The sequence below is a fragment of the Petaurus breviceps genome, unplaced genomic scaffold (assembly GCF_028583685.1).
Source record: "Petaurus breviceps papuanus isolate PSGF00001 unplaced genomic scaffold, PetGlider_PUasm1.0 126, whole genome shotgun sequence".
NCBI lineage: Eukaryota > Metazoa > Chordata > Mammalia > Diprotodontia > Petauridae > Petaurus > Petaurus breviceps.
In genome coordinates this window covers 26335291-26358661 of record NW_027185655.1, presented here as the reverse complement: position 1 = coordinate 26358661, position 23371 = coordinate 26335291, and the positions used below count along the sequence as shown (strand labels likewise).

Below are 23371 nucleotides of genomic sequence, written 5' to 3'. Positions count from 1 at the left end.
TTTTTTTTTTTTTTTTTTTTTTTTTTTTTTTTTTTGCTTTTTGGAGGGCAATTGGGGATAAGTGACTTGCCCAAGGTCACAGGCTAGTTTTTGTGTTAAGTGTCTGAGGTCAGATTTGAACTCAGGCCCTCCTGACTCCAGGGCCAGTGCTCTCTTCATTGCGCCACCTAGACGCCCTTAAATAAAGAGCTATTGATAAATAAATTGATATTTTTATAAGTAAATTGTTATTTTAAACACCTGATCAAGATATTCTAGCAACTTTTAATTACTTTATTTTTATTCTCTTTACATAAAAAAAATATAAACTTAAAATATTATCTTTGCCATTCTGAGATCTCTAAATGTTTTGGTTTCTTAGGAAGGTTAGAACATTAATGCTCTTGATTAAAGGCCATTGTATTTTTGCTTTCTCAAAAAATTCCTAATTCTTGATTCCAAACAAACAGCTTGAAGAGTCTAAGGATTTTGAAGAACCAGAAGATAAATGGGAGAACCAGGAAGCAATTGTAGCAAAGCTGCAGACTGAGTTTCCAAGTTTGGCTAAAGAGGTGAGTAGGCCTTGAAGGAAATTTAACGGATTCATGTACCATGTGTTCACATTTAAATTTTAGAAGGTTTTAAAAAATATCATTTTAGGGGTGGCCAGGTGGCTCAGCGAGTAAGAGCACCGGCTCCAGTGTCGGCATGACCTGGGGATCAAATCCAGGCTCAGATACTCAGCACCACACCCAGAAATAACTGGCCGTGTAACCTTAAGCAAGTTACTTAACCCCGATTGCTTTAAAAAAAAAACATCATTTTAATTCAGCTTCTATAGATTACATCATCTTTATTGCTAAGTACCCTTCCCCAACTATTAGTTAGAACAAAGTATAAAAAATGGGGAAAGCCTGGTTTAGAAAAATTAACCAGAACTTCAACCAAGTCTAACTTTTATACAACGGGAAATTGGGAGTTTGAGGTTAACCACGTACAGGCTTTAAGGAGTGAAACCAGCGTGTGAAATGTATATTAGTGTGGTTATTGACATTATTGTACTAGTGAATAATTTTCAATATGGCCAAATACAATACTTACCTGTATTTATTATGTAAACAACAAAAAGTTAACTAGAACTAATAGTTAGAAATAATTGTGGATTATGTTACAGGTAAGAAAACTATCAGAGTCTTAAAAAGGTATAGTTTCCATTTAGAATCTCAGTGTGTAGAAGAAGAATAATTTTGTTAAATCAAGAAATAGTGGTATGTTTTATGCGTGTGTACTAGTAGTTTATCAGGTAGCTAGGGGCACAGTGGATGGGGCACTGATCTAAAGTCTGGAAGATCTGAGTTCAGATATGACTTAGACACTTACTAGCTGTTTGACTCATGGAAAGTCATATAAATTTTGTCTATCTCGGTTTCCTTAACTATCAAATGAGTATAATAGTACCTACCTTACAGAGGTGTTTTAAAGATCAAATGAGATAATATTTATTAACATAGCAGGCACTTAATAAATGCTTGTCCTTCCCATTTACCTTTTTAGATTCATGAGAAGCAGGGACTTTCATTATCTAAGTTTTAGTACTCCCTCAATGCCTAGCAAAGTGTATTTCCCTGAAGGGTTAAATTAAGAATATAGCATTTGAAGCTGTAAGAAAATGTTTTTATTTATGTTCAGGTGAAGATATGAAATAATTTTAATAAATGTGCTAATTATTGCTTTAAGTGGACCATTTTATCATCCAATATGGAAATTAACCACTTTGGCATTCATTTTATAGATATGATCAACAAATTTATCTTAAGTCAGCTTAATTTTAGTATTCCTATGCCAGTATTTGTAGCACCTATCTGGGTGGCATTTTAGAAATAAATTTAATATAAGTAAATCGTTTGAGGAAATTATGGAACTCAGTCATGGCATTAAAAGTTTTTGTGGGGTTTTTTGCTTGTTTGGGGTTTTTTGGCATTATGAACAAAGAAAATGAAGTATAGATGTAAAGTGATTGTGTCACTACTATACAGCTAGGTTTTTATTGGTGCCAATAATGAATCCCAGATGTTATACTACTTAGAATTATAATTATGTAAACTGTGGTAATTATTTCCAGCCCACTGGAAACATGAAGTGTGAATTCATGCTTCAGGGGCTTTGTTATCTGCATTAGCTGTAAATGACCCACAGAACTAATGCTATTTTCTGTCAAGTTACTGATGATACTCTTTGCTGTCAGAGAAATCATTTCAATGACAGTTAAGTAAAAAAATAGATGGCTGGATATTTTTTAGATTTGTCTGTATATATTCATACACATTAACCACACACACACACCCTGGACTTTACTCTGACACATTCTTCAGAGTATTATTACCAGTTATGTTACTCCTAAAAAGTATTACAAGACTTACACACAGGATCATGACTTTGGACCATCTGTCTTCCTTTTGTGTTGAAATATGGAGCAAGGTACAGTCTTTTCCTTCCCATGCAGTGAAGGCTCTACTGAGGACCATTCACACGGAAGCTCCATGTGTGGGGGGCTTGTCTGGTCCTAGAGAGTTCTCTGTCTTTCAACATTTAGGATAGAATGAACATTAGAGTTTTTGATCTGTTTTCTGTACACAGAATATAAACTGAATTTTAAATCATGCCTTCAGCAGACTTTTTTTTTTTAAGTTTGCATTTTATGTAGCATGATATTAAATGTTCTGTGGGAATTTTAAAGATTAAAAAAGTAATACTTGGTCCTGAGGAATCCTTTGTGTTCTCCATAAAAAGAATTTAGAAGTGAAATACTAATATGCTTTTTCTTTAAGCTTTAAAAGTTTACCCTTTTATCTATTGTCAGTTTTTACATGTCTGGCCCATTGCTGAACTTAACTGAGTGCGTTCTTTAAGCATAATTACATATGAGGTATGCAAAGATTATGTATAAGGTATACAGAAGTTAAAAGCATGTTTGTTACTCTTAGGAGCTAAACCTTTCTCTGATTCAAAATTAGCATGGGAAATAACCCTTATAAAACATCAGATACAAAGATATAAGCTGATGTTTGTGGATTTTATAATTAGGATTTTTGAAAATGGACATGCATTTATTCTAGGAACTAAGAGAAGTACTTAAGGAACATGAATGGATGTATAATGAAGCATTGGAATCTTTAAGAGTATTTGCTGAAGATCAACAAGGTAAAAAATCTGTGCCGTATGACATCATGAAGCATACAGATTTCACAACTACAAATAAGGTTGCAATGGGTAAGAATATAAGAAGAAGTTTATTTTTAATAGGTTTAATTCACTTGTGTAAATTTTTTTTACATCATTTTTTAAAAAATCTCTTTTCTCCTATAGAGAACTGTTATTAAAACAAATTAAGCAAACGCAATTTTCATCTTTTCCAACAATAAATTATTAGCCTTCTGTAACAGATGAGTGAAGTACTGCTTCCAACAGAAGCAAAGTGAATGAAATAGCTGATGCCTTCTCATCTCATCATGCCTTTGTAAGGAAGTAGAGATGAAGCTATCATTGTAGAGGTGAGAGTAGGCATTTTCTTCAGGCAGCTGCTACTTTTTCTTCAGAAGTAGAAAAAAGCTCTCTTATTCCCATGGACAGCAGCAGTAATAATGAGTGATAGCTAGCATTTATATAGCACCTACTGTGTGCCAAGCATGGTGCTAAGTACTTTGTCATCTTATTTCTTCCACACAACAGCCCTAAGACATGCTTTTTATCACCCCCATTTTGCCATTGAGGACACTGAGCAAACAATATAAGTGACTTGCCTGAGGTCACACAAGCCTAGTAAGTGTCTTGAGGCAGGATTTGAACTCAGACCTTTCTGACTCTAAGGTTAATAGCCTATTTACTGTGCCACAAGTTGCCTCAAGACAATAGTGTTATATGAGATCAGAGATAGTTGGGAGGGTAATAGAGAATGTAGGAATCCTGGCAAATAGATATCATTCTTCTGCCGCTGGGTCCATCCTGCTGCCAATTGAAAGCAAATGGAAAGTAAATAGTGACTAAAAGTGGCAAAGTGTATCATCTTGTTTTACAGAGAATTTCATCAGTTGTAGTTTTGAGTTGCATTATTCAATTTCATTTACATTCATTAGCCAATTCAGCCCAATAAAATTGTACCTGTTATGTGCAAGGCACTTTATGGTGTTTATCTCATTATATTATATAGTTGTTACCTAAAATATTTAACACCACCTGATATTACTGAATTATTGTCCATTTTAAGCAAAATTTAGCTCATTCTTCACCATTAAAAATGTAGCTTGTCAGAACTTAATAATAGTTTGAAGTAGAATCTTTGTAGTCAAATGAAAAAAATTGTTTAGATGTTTACATTCTTATTTTTGAAAAAGCTAAAGTTCAATGATATTTGTTTTCTTAGTTTGTAGTGTTTCCAATAGTTGTCTGTCTTTATTACATTTACAGATGTTCAGTATCCTTCAAAAAGTGAAGTTTCAAATGGAAAAACTGTCTCAAGAAAGAGTCAAAATCACCTTAAAAATACTTCTAAAACAAAGATTAAACCAAAAAGTGGTGTCAAAGCTCAGAATGGTTTTAACAAGAAAGGCAAAAAAACTTTTTTCAACCCTAAAAAGGAGATGCAGGACTCTGAATATGATTCGGGCTCTGATGTCGGGAGCTCTTTGGATGAGGACTATAGCAGTGGTGAGGAGGTGATGGAGGATGGTTACAAAGGTAAAATACTTCACTTCCTGCAAGGGGCTTCCATTGGGGAGCTCACTTTGATCCCCCAGTGCTCTCAGAAAAAGGCGCAGAAGATCACAGAGCTCCGGCCCTTTAACAGTTGGGAAGCTCTGGTAAGTCTACATGCTTTTTTTCCTGCCTTTTTTTTATTCACAGTGCATTTATAGTCAAGGTGTCTTCAGCCCAGAAAAGCATAGATGGGTGGCCTTATCCTGAGTAGATTCACACACTATATTTGTTTTAAGCCAATAGCATTTCAAATAGTGTCATATGACCTAATTTTGAATGAATTAAGGGGTGATTTTCCTGAAAAACTCAAGCTGATTGGCCAGCAACACTGTCACTCATTCTTTTGCATAGAAACTTGGTTCATTTCACTGCAGAAGAAGAAATTAGAGCTTACATTTAGGAAGGAGTTGTTTGCTAGCCTGCTCTGATCTGTTTCTGCTAAAGAACCATGCAGAAGGCAAGAATGTGGCAGCATTTTTACAGCAGCTTCTTGAGGAGCAGCAACAAAACCCAGGGGATCTCCATGATTCAGAATGCCAGCCTGAGTGTTTCAAGCTTCACCATTAAAGAAGCAACTGTTTATTTTATTCTTCTTTATGAAGCAACTCAATCTTTAATATGCTTTTCCTGCTTAAACAATGCAGCCATTTAATGGAGCCTAACAAGCTTCGATGTTTTTTTAATTCAAAAGATAGAAAAAAGTGTATGGAAGTCTAGAATTGAAACTTAGGGGAGGAGAAGACATAACCACTGGTAAGTACACTTTACATGTGAATTTTCTGAAATCTCGTTTCTTTTTCATTTGCCTTATGTGTTGTATCTGTGCTTTTGAGTTTCATGTGTTTCAGCAAACTGTCTTCAAATCTCATTCATGCAGAATGCATGAAAGGCTATCTTAAGGCTTATGTTAGATTGTGCTTAAATTTTTGTGAGAACTTTTAAGTCCTATAACATCTATTTTTTTAGGCCTGTACAGCAATAATACCTATGATTCAGTTAAAACTTAGTGTCTTATAATAATTTTTAAAAATTTTTTAAAAATAAATAAAACTTTATTTTCTAAGATGGAAAGCAAAAGTTATAACTATTATGTCTAATCTATGTGAGCACAAGTATTCTGAAGGGGAAAAGTGCTTATGTTAGAAAAAAATGAAAAATAGTAAAAAAAAAATGTATTTGAAAAATTCAGAAATGCATCATTACAAACAAGTATTTCATAATGAAATTCGTTTTGCCTGAAGCCTTAGCTTTTGAACAGAACATCTGTCAAAGCAGATCTTTTCAAAACTTGTTTGGTTTTGTCTGAGTGATTTCTTTACAAAAGTATTTGCTAAAGGGCTCTCTTTCCTCTCCTTTGCTGTTTTCTTTTTCTTGGGAGTAATAGGTTATTATAGACCTAAGTTGCTTGGGCTTGTCAGGCCATTATTCATTATTTAATAAAGAATGCAATTGTCAGCACCCATATGTTTAGTTGTTGTAGCCACATGCCCAAATATACTAATACAGAAAAATAAATTGTACTGTTGTGGCAGATGTGGATGTGCCAGATAACTGTTGTATATTTAAACAATACACAGAAATCCAAAAGGTGGAAAGCATTGCTTCCTTACAAGTTAATTGGCCATACTGATGCTACAGGAGAATTAAATGATGCTTTAAAATTTTCCGTAATATTTTCTGCCTGCTTAAAAAAATTAAATACAAAGGGTATTATGTTATTAGACTATATTAGATATCTACTTAGGTTGTGATTTTCTTTCCTTATAATTTTTAGTCACCTTAATCATAAAATTAACATTATGTTCAAGACATAATACTCTGACCAAAGTGAGGGCAAAAGTGTTAATGATGGTTAGTGCATATGTAGTAAAAGGAAATGTTACAATTTCCAGATTTAAGCAAATTAAACGTCTTCATGTTATAGAAAGCCAATGGGTGAAAATCTAAGGGGTTCTAGTTTCTTTAGAACTTTTAGAACAGCATTAGAAACACACTTGAAAAAATTAGCTCATTATTGAACTTTCATAAAAGAACAATTTAATCTAATAAAATTAACAAGAGATTTTTTGTTTCTTTTAGTTTGGACTGATTTTATCAATACATAGACTGCTTCCAGTGCAGATAAACAATCATCTGTAACTCAGGCATATAGAAAGTACAGAGAGAGCTCATACAGTATGGCTTGAAAGTTCTGAACCCAGGGCTTCCTGACTTGTGTCTGCCTCTCTCTCCCTTGTACCATATGCTTTATCCAAGAAAAATGTAAACTAATGTAAGGCGTTTCTAATGAGAGCCCCAATCGCCATAGGAGAGAGTAATTTGTGTGACTCTGGGCAACTTACCTTCATCTCTTGGGGTTCCCATGCAAGTTTGGAAAAGAATTAACCAACCTTATTGATAAAGGCAGATTCCTACACCAGTGAAATCAGAAGTCTGGTTTTCCTTTCTCTTCGCCTCCTTCCCTATAGCTCCCTTTAATCCCTGTAAAAAAAAGGAGAGCGGAAAAGCAAGTTGTTACTCCTATTCCATGGTTGCCATGAAAGTATATAAAGTAGAGGCCAGAACTTTATTATGAATATTGATTAAAAGTACCTGTAGTTTGATTTCATGCTTGAATCATTTCTGTTTCAGTGAATAGTCAAAAGCAGTTCATTTCATTTCAACAATTATTATTATTATTGTTATTATTAAAAGGTATCACTGAAACTGAGTATTGGCCATTTTGAAATCTGCCAAATCCTTAAAATTGTAATATTGCTAGGTTCTAACTAGGAAAATTATTTTCATCCTCTAATATTTGTGTATGTATATTGTTCCCCTTTTACCACTTCTTAATACACTAAAATTTTAAAGTAAAAATTTAAATTAGTGTGTTGTGTTCATTCTTTTGTACAGATTTTGCAAAGCTTATTGACCTATATCCCTCATTTAAAAAAAATTCATGGATTATGTGCTGTCTTGATCCCTCTTCATTAATTACAACTCAAAGTATTTCATAGAATCATGAAATTATAAGCTGGAAGAGATATTAGATGCTCTAGTCCTATTCATTTTTTGAGGCTCTTTATTGGAGAAAACATGACACTACAATAAGATGTATATTTATTTCAATCTCTTTTAAAAATCGCATTGGTTTGCTTTCTTCCCCAAAATCAATTATTCATTTTAGTGACTACATAATAATTAGATGCCTTTTTTATATGATGATGCACCACCAAAAATAAATTTTTTATAATTTTGAAAGCTGAATTTCTTTTATTTCAATAGTCATTTAAATGAAAACAAAGAAATCTATATGTCAAAGAATTTTGAACCATTTTACCACAAGGCAAAACTGTTTTTTTTTTGTAAATTTAAGTATTTTTAATCATTTTTACAAATTTATTTGATAAACCCCCTAATGAATACATCTTTGTTGTAGTAGGGCTTAGTTAATTTCATTGGAAATGAACAGTCTTTTGTATTTTTAAAGCTCTGCCAACTTTATACATCCTACTTTAATGAGATTCTAGCTTTCTCTGCAGAATAGTAACAAACTATGTTCTTGGGAAAGTGCTGAGTTAATAGGAATCATTTTCAGTACATTTAATATATTTGTCACTATTTTAAAATGAGTTTGGTTTGGAAATAAACTGTATCCAGAATGTTGGCTTACATTTTTACAAATTAAAATGTTCTGTTAACTTAGTAGTAGAACCATACTTTTAATATTTGATTTCTTCTAAACCACTGTCAAAAGATGAGTTCAGTAGGAATATAATTAGGTTAAATGTCTTTTATCAAGAGATAGCTAGTGACTAGCTCACTTTTGTAACTTGTCATATGTTTATTTAGTGACATACTCTTTTGACCAAAGTGGATAGAGCATTTGGTAAACAGTAGGGCCAGCCTTGGTGACTCATGTTTGACTGATTTTATATTGTGTACTTCATGTGTACCAAGCTAAATTGAAATTCATCACACTTTACTAATCTCAACGACATATCTGCATTTGCTGTGACTGTGTAGTTATTTTGTTCTGGAATCAAGTATTATTTTTATACTTGTTTAGCCCTGGGTTCAAATGTTTGAGGAAGAACCATTTTTTTTTTTTAACATTTCTTTCTTAGGGATACTTGATATTTTATGTAGAAATAGTGACACTTTGTGGCAAGAAATGGTTATTTCAGTTACTAGACGTTACAACAGTGACTTTTCAGCCTTAAAAATAAAATGAAGTTTTGTTGCAGTTGTGTATATTTTTTTTCTTCACAGCAATACTTTGAGTTTGGAGCTTGGAGGAGTTGCATAGATAGGGATCTAATCTAGCTACAATTTTCAGAGGAAAATCAAAGGTTGTGTTCAAACAAATAGTTAGAGAGTTTTGGACTGGGACTGTACTGTTCTGACTTTGCTTCCAGCCCAGCATTTTTATAACTGTACCACCTAATACATTACTCTGATTTCAGTGGTGCCAGTAATGGTCATCTCAGCTCTTTATAGTAGATTTTCATGTTTAAAATGGCTGCCAAATGTATTTTCATAAGGGTAATATGTTTAACAAATATGTCACTAGGCGTTAAAATTCTGTCATTTGAACTTTTGCATGAAGGTTAGCCATTTCATGATCATGTATTACTCTAACCGGCTAATGTACTTGGAGAAATGTGTTAAATGGGCTGACATGAATCACAATGTTTTTGTCACAACAGATGGTTTCATTTTACTTTCATTTGTGCAGTTATAGATTATAGGATTTTCATTTTTGCCAGCCAAGATTCTTGGCAACCAAGGTGCTTTTGGGTCTTTTTTAATCTTGTATCATAATAATGTTCTTTATATTTTTTTTCAGCTACGTTCAGAAAAAAATTTTTTTCCCAAGTATCTACTTGCAGGATCTAATAAATCTCACTTATCTTTTGTAAAGTTTTCACCATCTGTTCTTAAAAATGAAGTATGTACTGTACTTGTAAAAGGAGTTTTTTTAACTTATATCCTTTTTTTTTATTTAAACAAATACAGATTCTAATGTTATCTTACACTTGATAAAACAGCTTACCTCTTTTATTATTGAATGGTTCTTCATTTTTACTTGATCCATTTAATTGATCCATATTGTAGCACATTTGAAAGCTATTTTATCAGTATCAAGGTAGAATGTAATAGATTGAAATGAAGAATAAATCTGATTTAAGATTCATGAAAAATCATGATCTTTTCACAGCATAATGTTTTGGAGTGCCATGCAGCAATAGGAAAGAAATGAGCAAACTCATTTGTCAATCTAAAAGACTTTCTTGTTTAATTTAATGTATAAGCGCACAAACGTATTAATTTTGGGGACTACCCAATGTAATATGCAACAAATTATGTGAAATTTAGATATATCAGATTTATTAACATGATCTCACTTTGTGTTTTTGTCTTATTTTTTCACCAATTTTTGTAGTTAATTTGAGATTTTCGTTTTTGCTTTTAATCATGTAATTTTCCCTTAGAAAAAAGGGGGAATGTAGGAGGAAAGACAAAGTAACTGTTTTGACTGTTGAATCATTCTGAGTCCCTAAAGGCTTATGTTAGTTGAAAAGGTGTGAATTCTTTTAATATTAAAATTTTTTGCTCTTTGATTTGTTTCTAGGTAGTAGAATTTGATGAGAGCCATTACCTTAAGTCTTTCATTCAGTCAGTATATTTGTATGCTTACTGAGGTGCTGAGTGTTTTCTGTGTTTGATTCAGCACAGATTTATTCTTGGGAGATATGAAACATAATAAATAGTCTTTGGTCTTGAAAAGCTTATTTATTTCCAAGAGGGGATAGCTCATTTATTTTTACCTGCCTAGGAACTGATAACCTGATTTCAAATCCTCTTCCTTTACCTTATGCATTTTTTTCTCCTCAGACAAATTAGGTTGGATGTTAGACATGAGTGTGTTTTGCTGGTTCTTGTGGAGAAATTTTAATTTAGTTAGAGAAATAAATCTTAACAACATGAAGCTAGGTGTCTTAGTATATACAATAAAGGCTTTAGGAATTCATAATAGACAAATCATTGTAGGCTGGAAGGCTTTATGGAGGCTGTGGGACTTCAATTGGGCCTTGAAAGATGAATGGATTTAGCTTGATTTGTAAACAGAGAAGGGGAAAGGTCATTCAGTAGGGAACAGCAGGAGCATGGGAATGTGTTGTATGGGGTACACAGTAAGCAGAGCTGTTAGAGAAGAGCATTTGTGTTGAGTAAAAGGAAATTAAATTGAATGAGTAAGGTGATACCAGATCACAGAGGCCTTGGAAAACCAAAGAATGACTTGGAGAGAAGTAAATGGTAAATCCAGTTTTGAGGGGAAGAGTTCAGTTTTGGACAGGCTGAATTTGATATGACAATTATATATCTATAATTATATATAAGGAAATGTGTCTTGAACAAAATGTAAATAGGAAGACTAAAGTTCAGCTGAAAGTTTAGGATAGGAATTTTTGTAGGTCTGACAAAAATCTGTCATTGCACTTTAGGACATAGTAAAAACTGAAACTAATAAAAGTATGAAAAATACTTTGTTATTCCTGGTAAGGGAGACAAAATAGGAATTGCATTTCTTATAGTGGTCAAACTGTACTGTTGAATTTTTTTCTCTTATTTTCCCCCCACAGTTCACAAAAATGTGCAAGACAAATGGATTGTCAGAAGATTTGATATGGCACTGTAAAACATTGATCCAGGAAAGGGATGTAGTTATAAGACTTATGAACAAATGCGAAGACATTTCAAATAAATTGACAAAGCAGGTGACCAGGCTTACTGAAGGTGGAGGTGGATGGAACATAGATCAACCTTCCATTCTAAACCAAAGGTAATATTTGTTGTATATTGCAGCCTAATGGATAATTTTAGAGATATAATCTGAACTTTCTATTGCTGGCTTACAGAATTAGAGAAATGATACTTGAAAATAAACCTAATACTGAAAACTTTATAGTAATTATCCCATAATAATGTTTACAGAATAATACTACACAAATTATAGTGCTTTAGAGTTTACAGAACTCTGTGTTTCAATTATCTAATATTATCTTTTAAAATTGAAATTTAATTGTTGGTATAGTCTGGGTAGAAGACCTGAAAAACATGATTCCTGAATTTTCTAATCTGCTTATGATTTGTATTTTTTTTTAAATAATTGCATCAGTTTGAAAACTTCTCACACTGAACATACATTTTAAAAATTCTATTACACGTAAAAACGGAGGTGCTAAAGTAGCATTTATCTGTGCCTTTAAACCCTTTAGAAGTAAATTAGACATCTCTCCTCATGTGAGAGATAGGGTAAATAGGACAAGAAATAGTGAGGAAAAATAGGATAGAGTAACTAATTTTGAATGTGAATGGAATGGACATACCCATAAAATGGATAAATTTGACAGTTTTTTACATATGAGAAACGAGACCTTTGTCTGAGATACTGTCTATAAATTTTTCCCCCAGTTTTCTCCTTTCCCTCTAATATTGGCTCCATTGGTTTTATTTGTACAAAATCTTTTTATTCTAATGTGGTCAGAATTATCCATTTTACACTTCACAATGCTCTCAATCTCTTGTTTATTCATAAATTATTCTCCTATCCATAACTGTGATAGGTAATGTTCCATGTTCTTTTAATTTTCTTTGTGATATCTCCCTTTATATCTAGATTATGTATCCATTTTGACCTTGTCTTAGTAAATGGTTTAAGATATTGGTCTTCTCCCAGTTTCTGCCAAACTGCTTTCCAAGTTTCTCAACAGTTTTTGCCAAAAAATGAATTTTGATCCCCCAAACTTAAATCTTTACATTTGTCTAACACAAGTTTTTACTATAATCATTTACCACTGTGTATTGTATGTCTCTTCTTTTCTACTGATTTACTTTTCTTTTTCTTAGCCAGTACCAGATAGTTTGGATAATTACTGCCTTATAATATAGTTTAAGATTTGGTACTGTTAAATTTCCTTTTTTTTTTTTTAATTAAATTAGTTTCTTTAAAACTCTTGACCTTTTTGTTCTTCCAGTTTTTTGTTTGTTTTTTTTTTTTTAGCTTCACTTTCTTCTGTGTATGAACCTGGATATTCTCTGTTCCCATGACAGCTTACTATGATTTGGTTCTTTCTCTTTTGCTTTCTCTTTGTTATTGTTATCATCATCATCATCATTATTTTAACAGCTTATAATTATAGTCACGTTCTGGTCCCAAGATATGGAGGATGATGCCTCCAGCTTCAGGTTTATTTACTGTCATTTCTAATCTTTGTCTGGGAGCCCAACCTCTGGCATTCCTTTTTGCCCTAAGCCACTGCTAGGGCTCCTAGCTATACAGATGCTACAAATGCTGTTGCTCCCTGCGGTTCCACTCACACCTGTGAACTTCAGCTCACAGGATGTGCTTTTAATAGTAAAATACAGTCTCTTTTTTTTTTTAAGCCATTATAGGGTAGTAGTATGGGATAATGTAGGAAAATGTGATTCAGTTTCCAAAAGAAGTTACTATCTCTGTTGCCTAGAAAGAACTGTGGCTGTATCAGCAAACTTAGCTTCTAAAAGTCTAGTTGGCACTATTGTGTTACCTTTTTCTACAGCAGTTTGATAATGGAGAGTCCTTCATTTGCCAAACCTCCCCAGTTGAGTCTACTCTGTGATTTCAGTTACAAAAAAACCATCATACAATTTGAAAAGGTTTAACTTTAAAAATACTTCTTAAATAAATTCACCCAGTTCTCTTTAGATGAAAATAAATATCAAAGTAATGAAAATGTCCTTTTGGTTGCCTGGAGAAACTTTTTTACACTTTGCACCTATCTCCTAAGGCATATTTTTCTAGTTGCCTGAAGCTTCATTTTTAGGCCTATTAACTCCTTTTAGTCTTTCATATACATCAAAAATTTTTCACCACATAATTTCTATTCAGTTAAAACTACCTTTACTTAAGTATAGCTGATTTCAGGCATCATTCAGGGATCAAAAGATTGAGAGCTGAAAGGGACCTTAGAGATGACCTTAATTTTACCAGTTAGGAAATTGGAGCTGAGAGAGATTTAAGCAATTGCTCAAGGACATACAGTAGCCAGATCTATATTCTTGCCCAGACTTAAAACTACAAATCCAGTGCTCTGAGAGAAGCAATCTTATTGAACCATACTATGTGAATGACAACCCTTATACCTTAAAAAAAAAAATTCCACATTTATTCCAAACATATCTCTATTTGGTAGAATTTCAGGTGGCATAAAAAGGGAAGTTAAAAAAATTATTATTGTGGGGACCAAGACAGGCTACCACTTAAGCAGGCCAAACTTACCTAGGTATTTACTCAGAATCATCTATCCTAAGTGACTTTATTTTCATAGGTTTTATTTCTGAAACCACAACTTCTCTTAAAGTACCAAGTGTTTACAAAATAGATCTCATGTCAGGGGTGAATGAGCGCCAGTATTTGATGGTGGTAGCAGGGACAGTGGTTGGCAGTCACGGGTGGGTGGGTGTGGGTGTGTGTTATGTTTACAAATTAGGTGTTACGGGGCTGCCTGTTGAGGTTGCCCAAGTTTCTAGGATAACAGGTGGGTATTATTAAAATACACTTTTGGGGTATAAAATCGATCATATGGTTTTATTTTGCTGGCCTTGGGCTTATAAGCGGCTTGGTAAAGTCATCTTGACTTAATTTTATCTTGTCAATTTTTTTTTATCTTGGAGAAAATTCATTGATTCAGATTGCTAAGCTGCTTGTGGGTTTTATGTTTTATGAACTGTAAGATCCTCCAAGACCCTCTGAATCTCTTTCATGTAAACTGCTGCAGTCATCTTCTTTTTCATGTTCTTTTTTAAAACCTGTAAAAATTTACATTTATTGTGCTAAACTACTTGAATACTACCAGATTTATTTATTTATTTATTTTTCTTTTTTTTTTTCTTTTTGGAATCGGGGGAAAGCAGAGCAATTGGGGTTAAGTGACTTGCCCAAGGTCATGCAGCTAGTAAGTGTTAAGTGTCTGAGGTCGGATTTGAACTCACGTCTTCCTGGTGCTTTATTCACTGCGCCACCTAGCCGCCCTACCAAACTTCTTTAGATCCTCTGTGAGTTTCAGTACAACTTTACAGTCTGCTCAAGATTGAATCTTGATTCTGTAATTGATATACGAGCTCTGCTCAGCTTTGCATTGTCTACACATGGGTTGTATGGGAAGATACTTAGGCCAGGCATGGAGCCTTGTTGACTGCCCTTTCCTCCAGGCTGACTAGCAGGGCTCGTTGGCTGGGGTTGTCTGGCCAGGTACACGTTTCCTTAACAGTTTTGAGTTTACTTTAATAGTTATATCAGAAAGAAGAGTGAAAGCTGGTTGAGACTTTGGCAGCGTAGCACAGTTCTAGAGAGTTAGATTACTTAAATAACTTTCTGCGAGTGTTACTCATAGGTGAGTATGGGTTCACATTGCTAGAGAAGATCATATGCATTTGTTTATTCTTTAAGCTCCTCTCAGGCATTCTTGGTGAAAGGTTACAGGCTCAATGACAGCTGCATCCTTACTGAGAGATGAGCCGTTCCATTTTGTCTGAAGTAAGTAGTTGTGTAGCACCAATGCAATCAATGTTCATGTGCCTGTGGTCACTATAAATATACCTGCATGGTGCTCAACCACAGAATATAACAGGCTGTCCATATAGAAGACAGAAGCAAAAACATTTATTCAGACACCAGAAAACCAAATCCCCAAACCAGTAAGTCAGTTCTATCATAGTAGCAAAGAAGTTAATAAACCTTAACAGCACAGAGAGCCACGCCATCTTTTAGCCTTCCCACAAACACTGACATAAGACCAGTATTTACTCACAAGCTTATCTGTCTCCCTGGGAAGCCTGCTTTCCTCCCAGCCATCTAGCTGGCTCTGACTCCCAGCTTCCTGTGGGCTCTGCTTCACCCTTCTGTAAAATCCTCCCACCACAGGTTCCATGTGATTACATCCAGCCTCTTAGGAGGCAGAGTTCATTTTATTTATTTATTTATTTTGCTTTTCGGAGGGCAATTGTGGTTAAGTGACTTGCCCAAGGCCACACAGCTAGGTTTTTGTGTGTGTGTGTGTGTGTGTGTGTGTTAAGTGTCTGAGGCCGGCTTTGAACTCGGGTCCTCCTGACTCCAGGGCCAGTGCTCTATTCACTGTGCCACCTAGCCACCCTCAGAGTTTATTTTCAAAGCAGGGAAAGTCTTCAAATTCCCTTGGGCTTATTAAGGGGCAGGGAAGATCTTCAAATTACCATTGCAAGTTGTCACAGGTTTATAGGCTGTATATGGTCTTATAAAAATTGAGACTTCTACAGATAACACCAGTATATAAGGAATTTTCAAACTATCATCTACCTTTACTCTGTCTTCATACTCTCAAATACTTATATATGATATTCTATTTTTATTTTTTGGTCTTTTTTTGGAGGAGGAAAGGCAGGGCAATTGGGGTTATAAGTGACTTGCCCAAGATCACATAGCTAGGAAGTCTTAAGTGTCTGAGGCCTGACTTGAACTCAGGTCCTTCTGACTCCAGGGCTGGTGCTCTGTTCAGTGCACCAGCTAGCTGCCCCTATTTGATATTCTAATAGCGATGATAAGCAGACTATTTTACAGGCTGTGACAAACATGTTCACTGCTTGGCAGGCTGGCCTGTTGATGGGGCATTAAGTTAATTTGTGAAGAATCATCTAATATGTTTCTGAAACTTAATTTGCCTGATATGCCATACCCATTCATCTCCACTCTTTTAATTTGCTGTGTCCTGTCTTCCAAGTAGTAGAGAATTTGATTGTGGGTCAAATCGTGTAATTCCTGAGAGAAACACAGATATGCCACTCTTACTGTGGAGGGGTCTTCCAGAGGCCGCACCTAACACCAGGAAAGACAGGAAGGGAAAACTCAAGACTACCCCAGATGAGTTTTTCATGAGTTCCTCCTCAGTCTTGTATGTTGTCTCCTTCTCTCTCTTGCATCACACTGAAACTCTCGCAGGAGTTGGTCAGTGCTATTGAAGACCATGCGAGTGGTATTAATGTCTCCTTGAATCTGAATGGAATCCCTTATGCTCAAAATAATCTCCTAACTCTGACTAAACATCTTTATCCCATGATTGTTCATAGCTTTATAGAGCACAAACTAAAAGGGATCCTTAATACTGGGGGGTAGGGTTAATAGAGGAGGAATTTCCCAAACTGTTAAATGAGTTGGGTCCTCCAGTAGCAGCCACCAACCATGATAGCATTCCTTTTGCCTGAACTTGTTATTTTTTTTCACTCTTCAGGGTCCCAGGGTTAGGGGAGTAGTAGTATTGTTTCTAACCATTGTAAGCTAGGTTTTCTAGCCTGTCTAAGCTACTTTTCCAAAATGTATGGTCTGTATTTTGCAAGAATTGGTAGGAGTGAAAACCTTTGCTTGAGCATTTCCTTTGACATAGGAGGCAAATCCTTCCTTTCTGGAGAAGTATATGTAGGAGTCCTGCTTTTTAGCAAGTGGAATATACATTCTGCATGTTGTGGTTCTACATGGGAGGATAGTCTTTCATACTGTATATAAATTTGGCCAAGCAGAGAGGCGTTTTTTTTCCTCCAGGGGAAACATTGCTCATAGAAGTATTTTTAAAAGGCTTAAGTGAGACTCAACCAAAGGACTGTTACCAGAGTATTCTTTATCCAGGAATCTGGTGGTTTGAACTGATCTGTAAGTTCAGTTGAGTAACTGCCTGCAGGGGAGGAAGATGAGATGGCCTCAGAACCAAAGAGATGAACAGAGTCTGGAGCAGCAAGAGAGCTCGTGATCTGTGCGGTCCATGGGACAGCCAAAGTGGGGCCAGGCCTGAGGGAGAAGCTGAAGGGAAGTGGAAGGGGCCTTCGGAGCTCTCTGGAGCCCCTGCTTCTTTCCTAGTGGGCTGCTGAAGTGGTGGGTTTTCTCATGATTTGAGTTATTGAAGTAGATATTAGGTGACCATTCATAAGAAATGCAGAAAGGATTTTTTTTTCCGTTGGATTTGGTGATATCTGAGTCTCTTCTAATTCTGATGCTTTATTCTCCTGATTCTTTTTCTACTATTCAGTCTTTTTGCTAAATCATCATTCATTTTTCCCCATAATTGAATATTTCTCCAAAGCTGTGTCTTTGGTTCTCTTCTGTTTTCTCTCCTTGTACCATTGTTCTGAACTCATCAGTTCTTATGGGTTAAATTAATATCTATGGATAACTTTCAGTTCATTATAGCCAATCTTAGGCTTGTCTCCTGAATGTTACCAACTAACTGCCTTTTAGATATTTTCCATTGCATGTCCCATAGCAATGTTAAATTGAATATATTCAAAACAGAATTTACTATCTTTTCCCTAACATGACCTCACTCTGTTGAAGGAAGCCCCATTTTTTTAGTTAGCTATGCTTACAACCTTGACTCATCTTTCTCCTTGGCCCTGATCAATTGCCAAATCTAGTTGATAACATCTCTTGCATAGGTCTCCTGTTCTCCATTCACACCTAGGTTATTGCTATTGCCTAATTGATCTCTCACATCTCTAATGTCTCCCCTCTAATACATCTAGAATCCAACTTCCAAAGTGGAATCCATAAAGCACTCCTCTGGTGAGGTCACAAAGTTCCCTTTGGCTCCCATCTATAACCTTTAGTTAAAAAAAAACAGAAACCTCTGTTTGACAATTCAGGCCATTCACAGTCTACTTCTATCCTGCTTTTCCAGGCTAATAAGCCATTACTTTCTCTCATATATTACATGTTCCAGTTAAACTACTATCCTTAGTTTTATTCCAACAAAACAAAATTGAGTTAAAGAAGAATTACATGCTATCTACTCCCACAGACACTGCTGCTTTTGTTTCTTGTTTTCTTTTCCCCCAACTAGACACCTTCCAGCATTCTCAGACCTGGGTTAGAGTTATATATTAGATACTACATCATTAGATATCATGTATATTAGGTATGTGATTCTGGGCAAATTAAGCTCTTGATCTCCAGTTCAGAGGTGGTCCATGGGCCACTTGTGACCCATAGCACTGCTGCATTCAGCCCAAATCAGATTAAAATTTAATTGGGAAAATATTAAACAACAAATAAAAATATAATAAAAAATAGATAATGTTACATTTTAAAACTAAGTGAATGCGTGGCCAGCAGAGATCCTTATTTAGTTTAGTGATTTATTGACCCCCATTTTTATTTGAGTTTGACACCACTGCTGCAATCAACTGAAGGCTATTAAGATGCAAAGAAGGTGCTGATTTGCAGTAGTATATGGAATTTCTCTACTGGAAATTTCCCATGCTAGTGACATTACAGGTTCAGGCTCTATCCCTAGTAGTAAGTTAAAATGTTTTTTGCAAATGAGAAAACTGAGTCCCTAAAAAGCAACCCTGTAAAAAATGGAAATTAGGCCTACATCCTCTTTCCACACTGTCCGTCACTTAAGAGAGTTTCCAATAAGGTTTTTGGTTTTTGTTTTTTCAAATTATCTCACATTGACTCATACATAGAGAAATGTTCAAGGAGTACCACATATCAGGAACAGATTGGTGAGAGGAGTGCATCTTTTATTCAAGTGTTTTCACCCCCAGTAGAAGAACAGAAAGAGATTCTAGTCAAACAAAATTATCATTGAGACTTTTAAAATGTCTTTTCTAGCACATTGCCACTGTTTTCTTTGCTGTGGGGATACATTAAAATCAGTTTGAGAAATCAAATTCAATAATGCTTTCAGAATGCCTGTCTGATAAATTATTCTGAAAGGCCTCATTTCTCAAATATATAGAGAGAACTGAGCCAAATTTATAAGAATCTAAGTCATTACTCAATTGATAAAGGGTCAATGAATACAAACAGGCAGTTTTCAGAAAAAGAAATGAAAACTATCTATAGTCGTTCGAAAAAATGTTCTAAATAAATCAGTTGTCTAGAGAAATGTAAATTAAAACAACTCTGAGGTACCACCTCAAGTAAGCTGATCATTTTAGCTAATACTACAAGGAAGGAAAATGACAGATGTTGGAGGGGATATGGAAAAACGAGGACGGTAAGGCACTGTTGGTGGAGTTGTGAACTGATCCAACCATTCTGGAGAACAATTTGGAACTGTGCCTTAAAGGGCTATGAACGGCTCATGTTTTATCCAGCAATACCACTGCTAGGTCTGTATGCCACAGAGATAAGAACAAAAAGGACAAGGACTGTGTGTACTAAGCAGCTACAGAGCAACGCTTTTTGTTGTAGCTAAGAAATGAAAACTGAGGGAATGCCCCTTAGTTGAAGAATGGCTGAACAAGTTGTGGTGTCTGATTGTAACAGAATGTTATTGTTCTCTAAGAAATGACAAGGAGGATGATTTCTGAAAAACCTGGAAAGATATACATGAACTGATACAAAGTAAAGTGAGCAGAACCAGGAGAACGTTGTACACAGTGACAGCAATACTGTACCACGATCAGCTGTGAATGACTTAGATAATCTCAGCAATACAGTGATCCAAGACAATCCCAAAGGACTCATGATGGAAAATGCTATCCACCTCCAGAGAAAGAACTGAAGTTGTCTGGATACAGACTGAAACATAGTGTTTCTCTCTCTCTTTTTTTTTTTTTTTAAGCATTTGGGGTTAAATAACTTGCCCAAGGTTACACAGCCCGTTTTTTTGTGTGGGTGTTAAGTATCTGAGGCCGGAACCGATCCCAGGTCCTCCCGAGTCCAGGGCTAGCGCTCTTACTCACTGTGCCACCTAGCCGCCCCTTGTCTCTCTCTTTTTTAATACACACACATATAAATTTATATGTTTTGTCTGTCTTCCTTTTCAAATCTTTTTGCACAAAATAATGGAAATGTTTTACATGATTGCACATATTTAATCTATATCAGATTGCTCACTATCTCAGGGATTGGGTAGAGAAGGGAATGAGGGATGGAATTTGCCATTTAAAACCTTTAAAATATATATTAAAAATTGTTTTGACGTGTAAGAGAGGGAAATAAAATAAAAATTTTTTAAATGCCTGTCTATTTTAATAGTCTATGTAACCAGTGATGCTTACTTTTTATGTATGCAATTTTATAGTATTAGGTATTTTTCAGGCTTTGTGGATCAGTAGGTATGTGTGTGTGTCTGTGTTTTGGTGGGAGGGTACAAAAACATAAACATACCCAAACGTGGTCATTCATCAACTTTTTTTGCCTTTTCTTTATAGATTATTGTCTTAGTCAGTTGCCTCAGTGCTCAAAATGACCTGCCCAGGGTTAGGTAGTATGTAGTGGAAGTAAAACTTTTGCCCAGGTCTAACAGATAGCAAAGCTGATTCTTAGTCCACTTAGACCATTCCTGCCATTCATATTAGAAGTAGGGAAAGCTCAATCCTGGGCAGAAGGACTGCGAAGCTGCACTTCTGATTTTTTAATTCCTTGTATGTATTTAACTATTGAATTTGAATCAGGAAATAAAAATTGCTTCTTGACCTGCAACTGGAAACATAATACCTAATCCCCAGAATGTTGAAAGTGACTATCGGGGCTCCCGTCTAATGTGGGTGTAGACAAAGTAGGCTTTGTCATTCCAGTTTTTTTGTATCAGCTTTATGACTTTATTTTGATCCTCAGAAGTTTAATGTACTTAATTTCAACTTCATTCATTACCATTCTAAAATGTATTTCTTCATAATCTTCAGACAATTTTTAAAAAATGTGTTCTGTGTTGTATAAAAACTAGTAAGTTTATTATACTTATGATAAATATGCACTTCAGTGAACCATCTAAAGGTCTGTTCTCTACTTTACCTTAATGATTAAGAAAAATCAATGACATCTCCTATCATGTTCCTAATTATTGAATTAATCTGGAAATGTGATATTTTGTCTTTAAACTTCCATATATATTTATGTTTATATGTTTAACATAATATATATATAATATATATATGTTTAAAATGAACTTTTTAAGGACCACCATCTTAGGTATAATGACTGAACTTATTCCTGCTAGTACTGGAAACAAATTGGAATAGATGTGTCTGCATCTGAAGTTGATGTAAAGAAGACACAAGTAAAGAGAGTTCCATTATTAATCTTTCTTTTTCTTTTCAGTTTGTCTCTCAAGCCATATCAGAAAATTGGTTTGAATTGGCTAGCACTGCTACATAAACATGGACTAAATGGTATTTTGGCCGATGAAATGGTAAGCAGCATGTTGGTTTTTCCTTTTAAATTTGATTATGAGTAGAAACAGTCATCTGAAGCCTGTCTTTCCTATAATATTAAGTCTTTATCTCCACCTTAGAAAAGTTTATCATTTTGCAGTTTTCCTCCTTTTCCGTCCCTAGATTGAAATTAGTTTTCTGCACATTCCTGGTTTTGCAGGTGTGACCCTACCAGTGGATTCGACCTCAGTTTTGTTTGACTCTTCAGTTAACTACCTCAATTTCTAGGCACCAGCTCTAATCCCCTCCCTTTCTGTTTTGAGACTACTCATATCTCGAAAATCAGACTGAAATTAGTCCTGAACATCAGTAATAATAATCTAAGCACTGATGGCCAGAGAATACTCCATGACATTTTTTTAAAGTTCAAATAAGAGGGGAGAAGGGAAGGGGAAGATTATAAAATTTTATAGCAGGAAGGAGCTTTAGTGATAGTGTAGTCCAAACCTCCTCATTTTGCAGATGAGGGAGTGAGATCCCACGGTTATAAAGCTAGTTAGTGGCTAATCTACGACAAGAGTCGAGGTCTCCAGATACCCAGAAAGATGAATTTTTAAACTATTACTCTCATCCTGTGAAACTTGTCACTTTTATGAATATCTTCTCGTAACAACTTGTGTATTTATATGTTATCACTGTAGAGTACATTCAATCCTGAGATCAGCACTTTCTTTTTTTTTTTCTTTTTGGAGGGCAGTTTGTGGTTAAGTGACCTGCCCAAGGTCACATGGCTAGTTTTTGTGTTAAGTGTCTGAGCCCGGATTTGAACTCAGGTCCTCCTGACTCCAGAGCCAGTGCTCTATTCACTGTGCCATCTAGCTGCCCCACGATTAGCACTTCTAGAGAATATATATTTCTGGTACAGAATTAAGTGAAAGTATTCAAATGTACTTGCAGACTAAATAAGGACTTCTAACAGAGTAGACAGACATGTAAACTTCCAAATACAGCATTTGTTGCTCCTTTTTCGTGTTATTTGAAAATATAACATGGGTTTTAATGTTAATGACATTTGGCTGCAATGAAGCAATTTTTATGTCCCGTTAAGCTTGCTAAAACACAATCTCTACCTTGATCATTGTTGAAAAAACTGTGTTACCGATGAGATTTATCTAACTTGAGGGAAGAGTAGTTAGTTTCTACTGACTTGATGCACTAAGGAAAATGAAGTTAATACCATTTAGAAAGCTTTATTGATAATTTTTCCTTTTTAACTGTTACCTCATAGGGATTAGGGAAAACAATTCAAGCCATTTCCTTCCTGGCATACCTCTACCAAGAAGGTAATAGAGGTCCTCATTTAATTGTCGTGCCAGCTTCAACTTTAGGTAGGTATTACTGGGGGAAGGGAGATCCACCATTTTTGTTTATTAGCCATCTTGGTTTTTAAAAATGTGTTTAAAGTGATTGGAAGTGGTGCTGT

General features: G+C 35.1%; 1 protein-coding gene across 2 annotated transcripts in view; it reads left to right on the top strand.

Annotated features, from left to right (window-relative positions):
- Positions 1 to 23371, top strand: part of SMARCAD1 (SNF2 related chromatin remodeling ATPase with DExD box 1) — a 101001-nt gene that overhangs the window by 42609 nt on the left and 35021 nt on the right. The window contains exons 7-12 of one of the 2 annotated variants that reach the window (XM_069094449.1): positions 450 to 551; positions 3096 to 3180; positions 4444 to 4835; positions 11361 to 11560; positions 21836 to 21926; positions 23177 to 23276. In XM_069094449.1, the coding sequence (XP_068950550.1) occupies positions 450 to 551; positions 3096 to 3180; positions 4444 to 4835; positions 11361 to 11560; positions 21836 to 21926; positions 23177 to 23276 (970 nt within the window). Of the gene's footprint in view, positions 1 to 449; positions 552 to 3095; positions 3250 to 4443; positions 4836 to 11360; positions 11561 to 21835; positions 21927 to 23176; positions 23277 to 23371 lie in introns of both variants that reach the window. The other variant, XM_069094441.1, reaches the window with a different exon arrangement.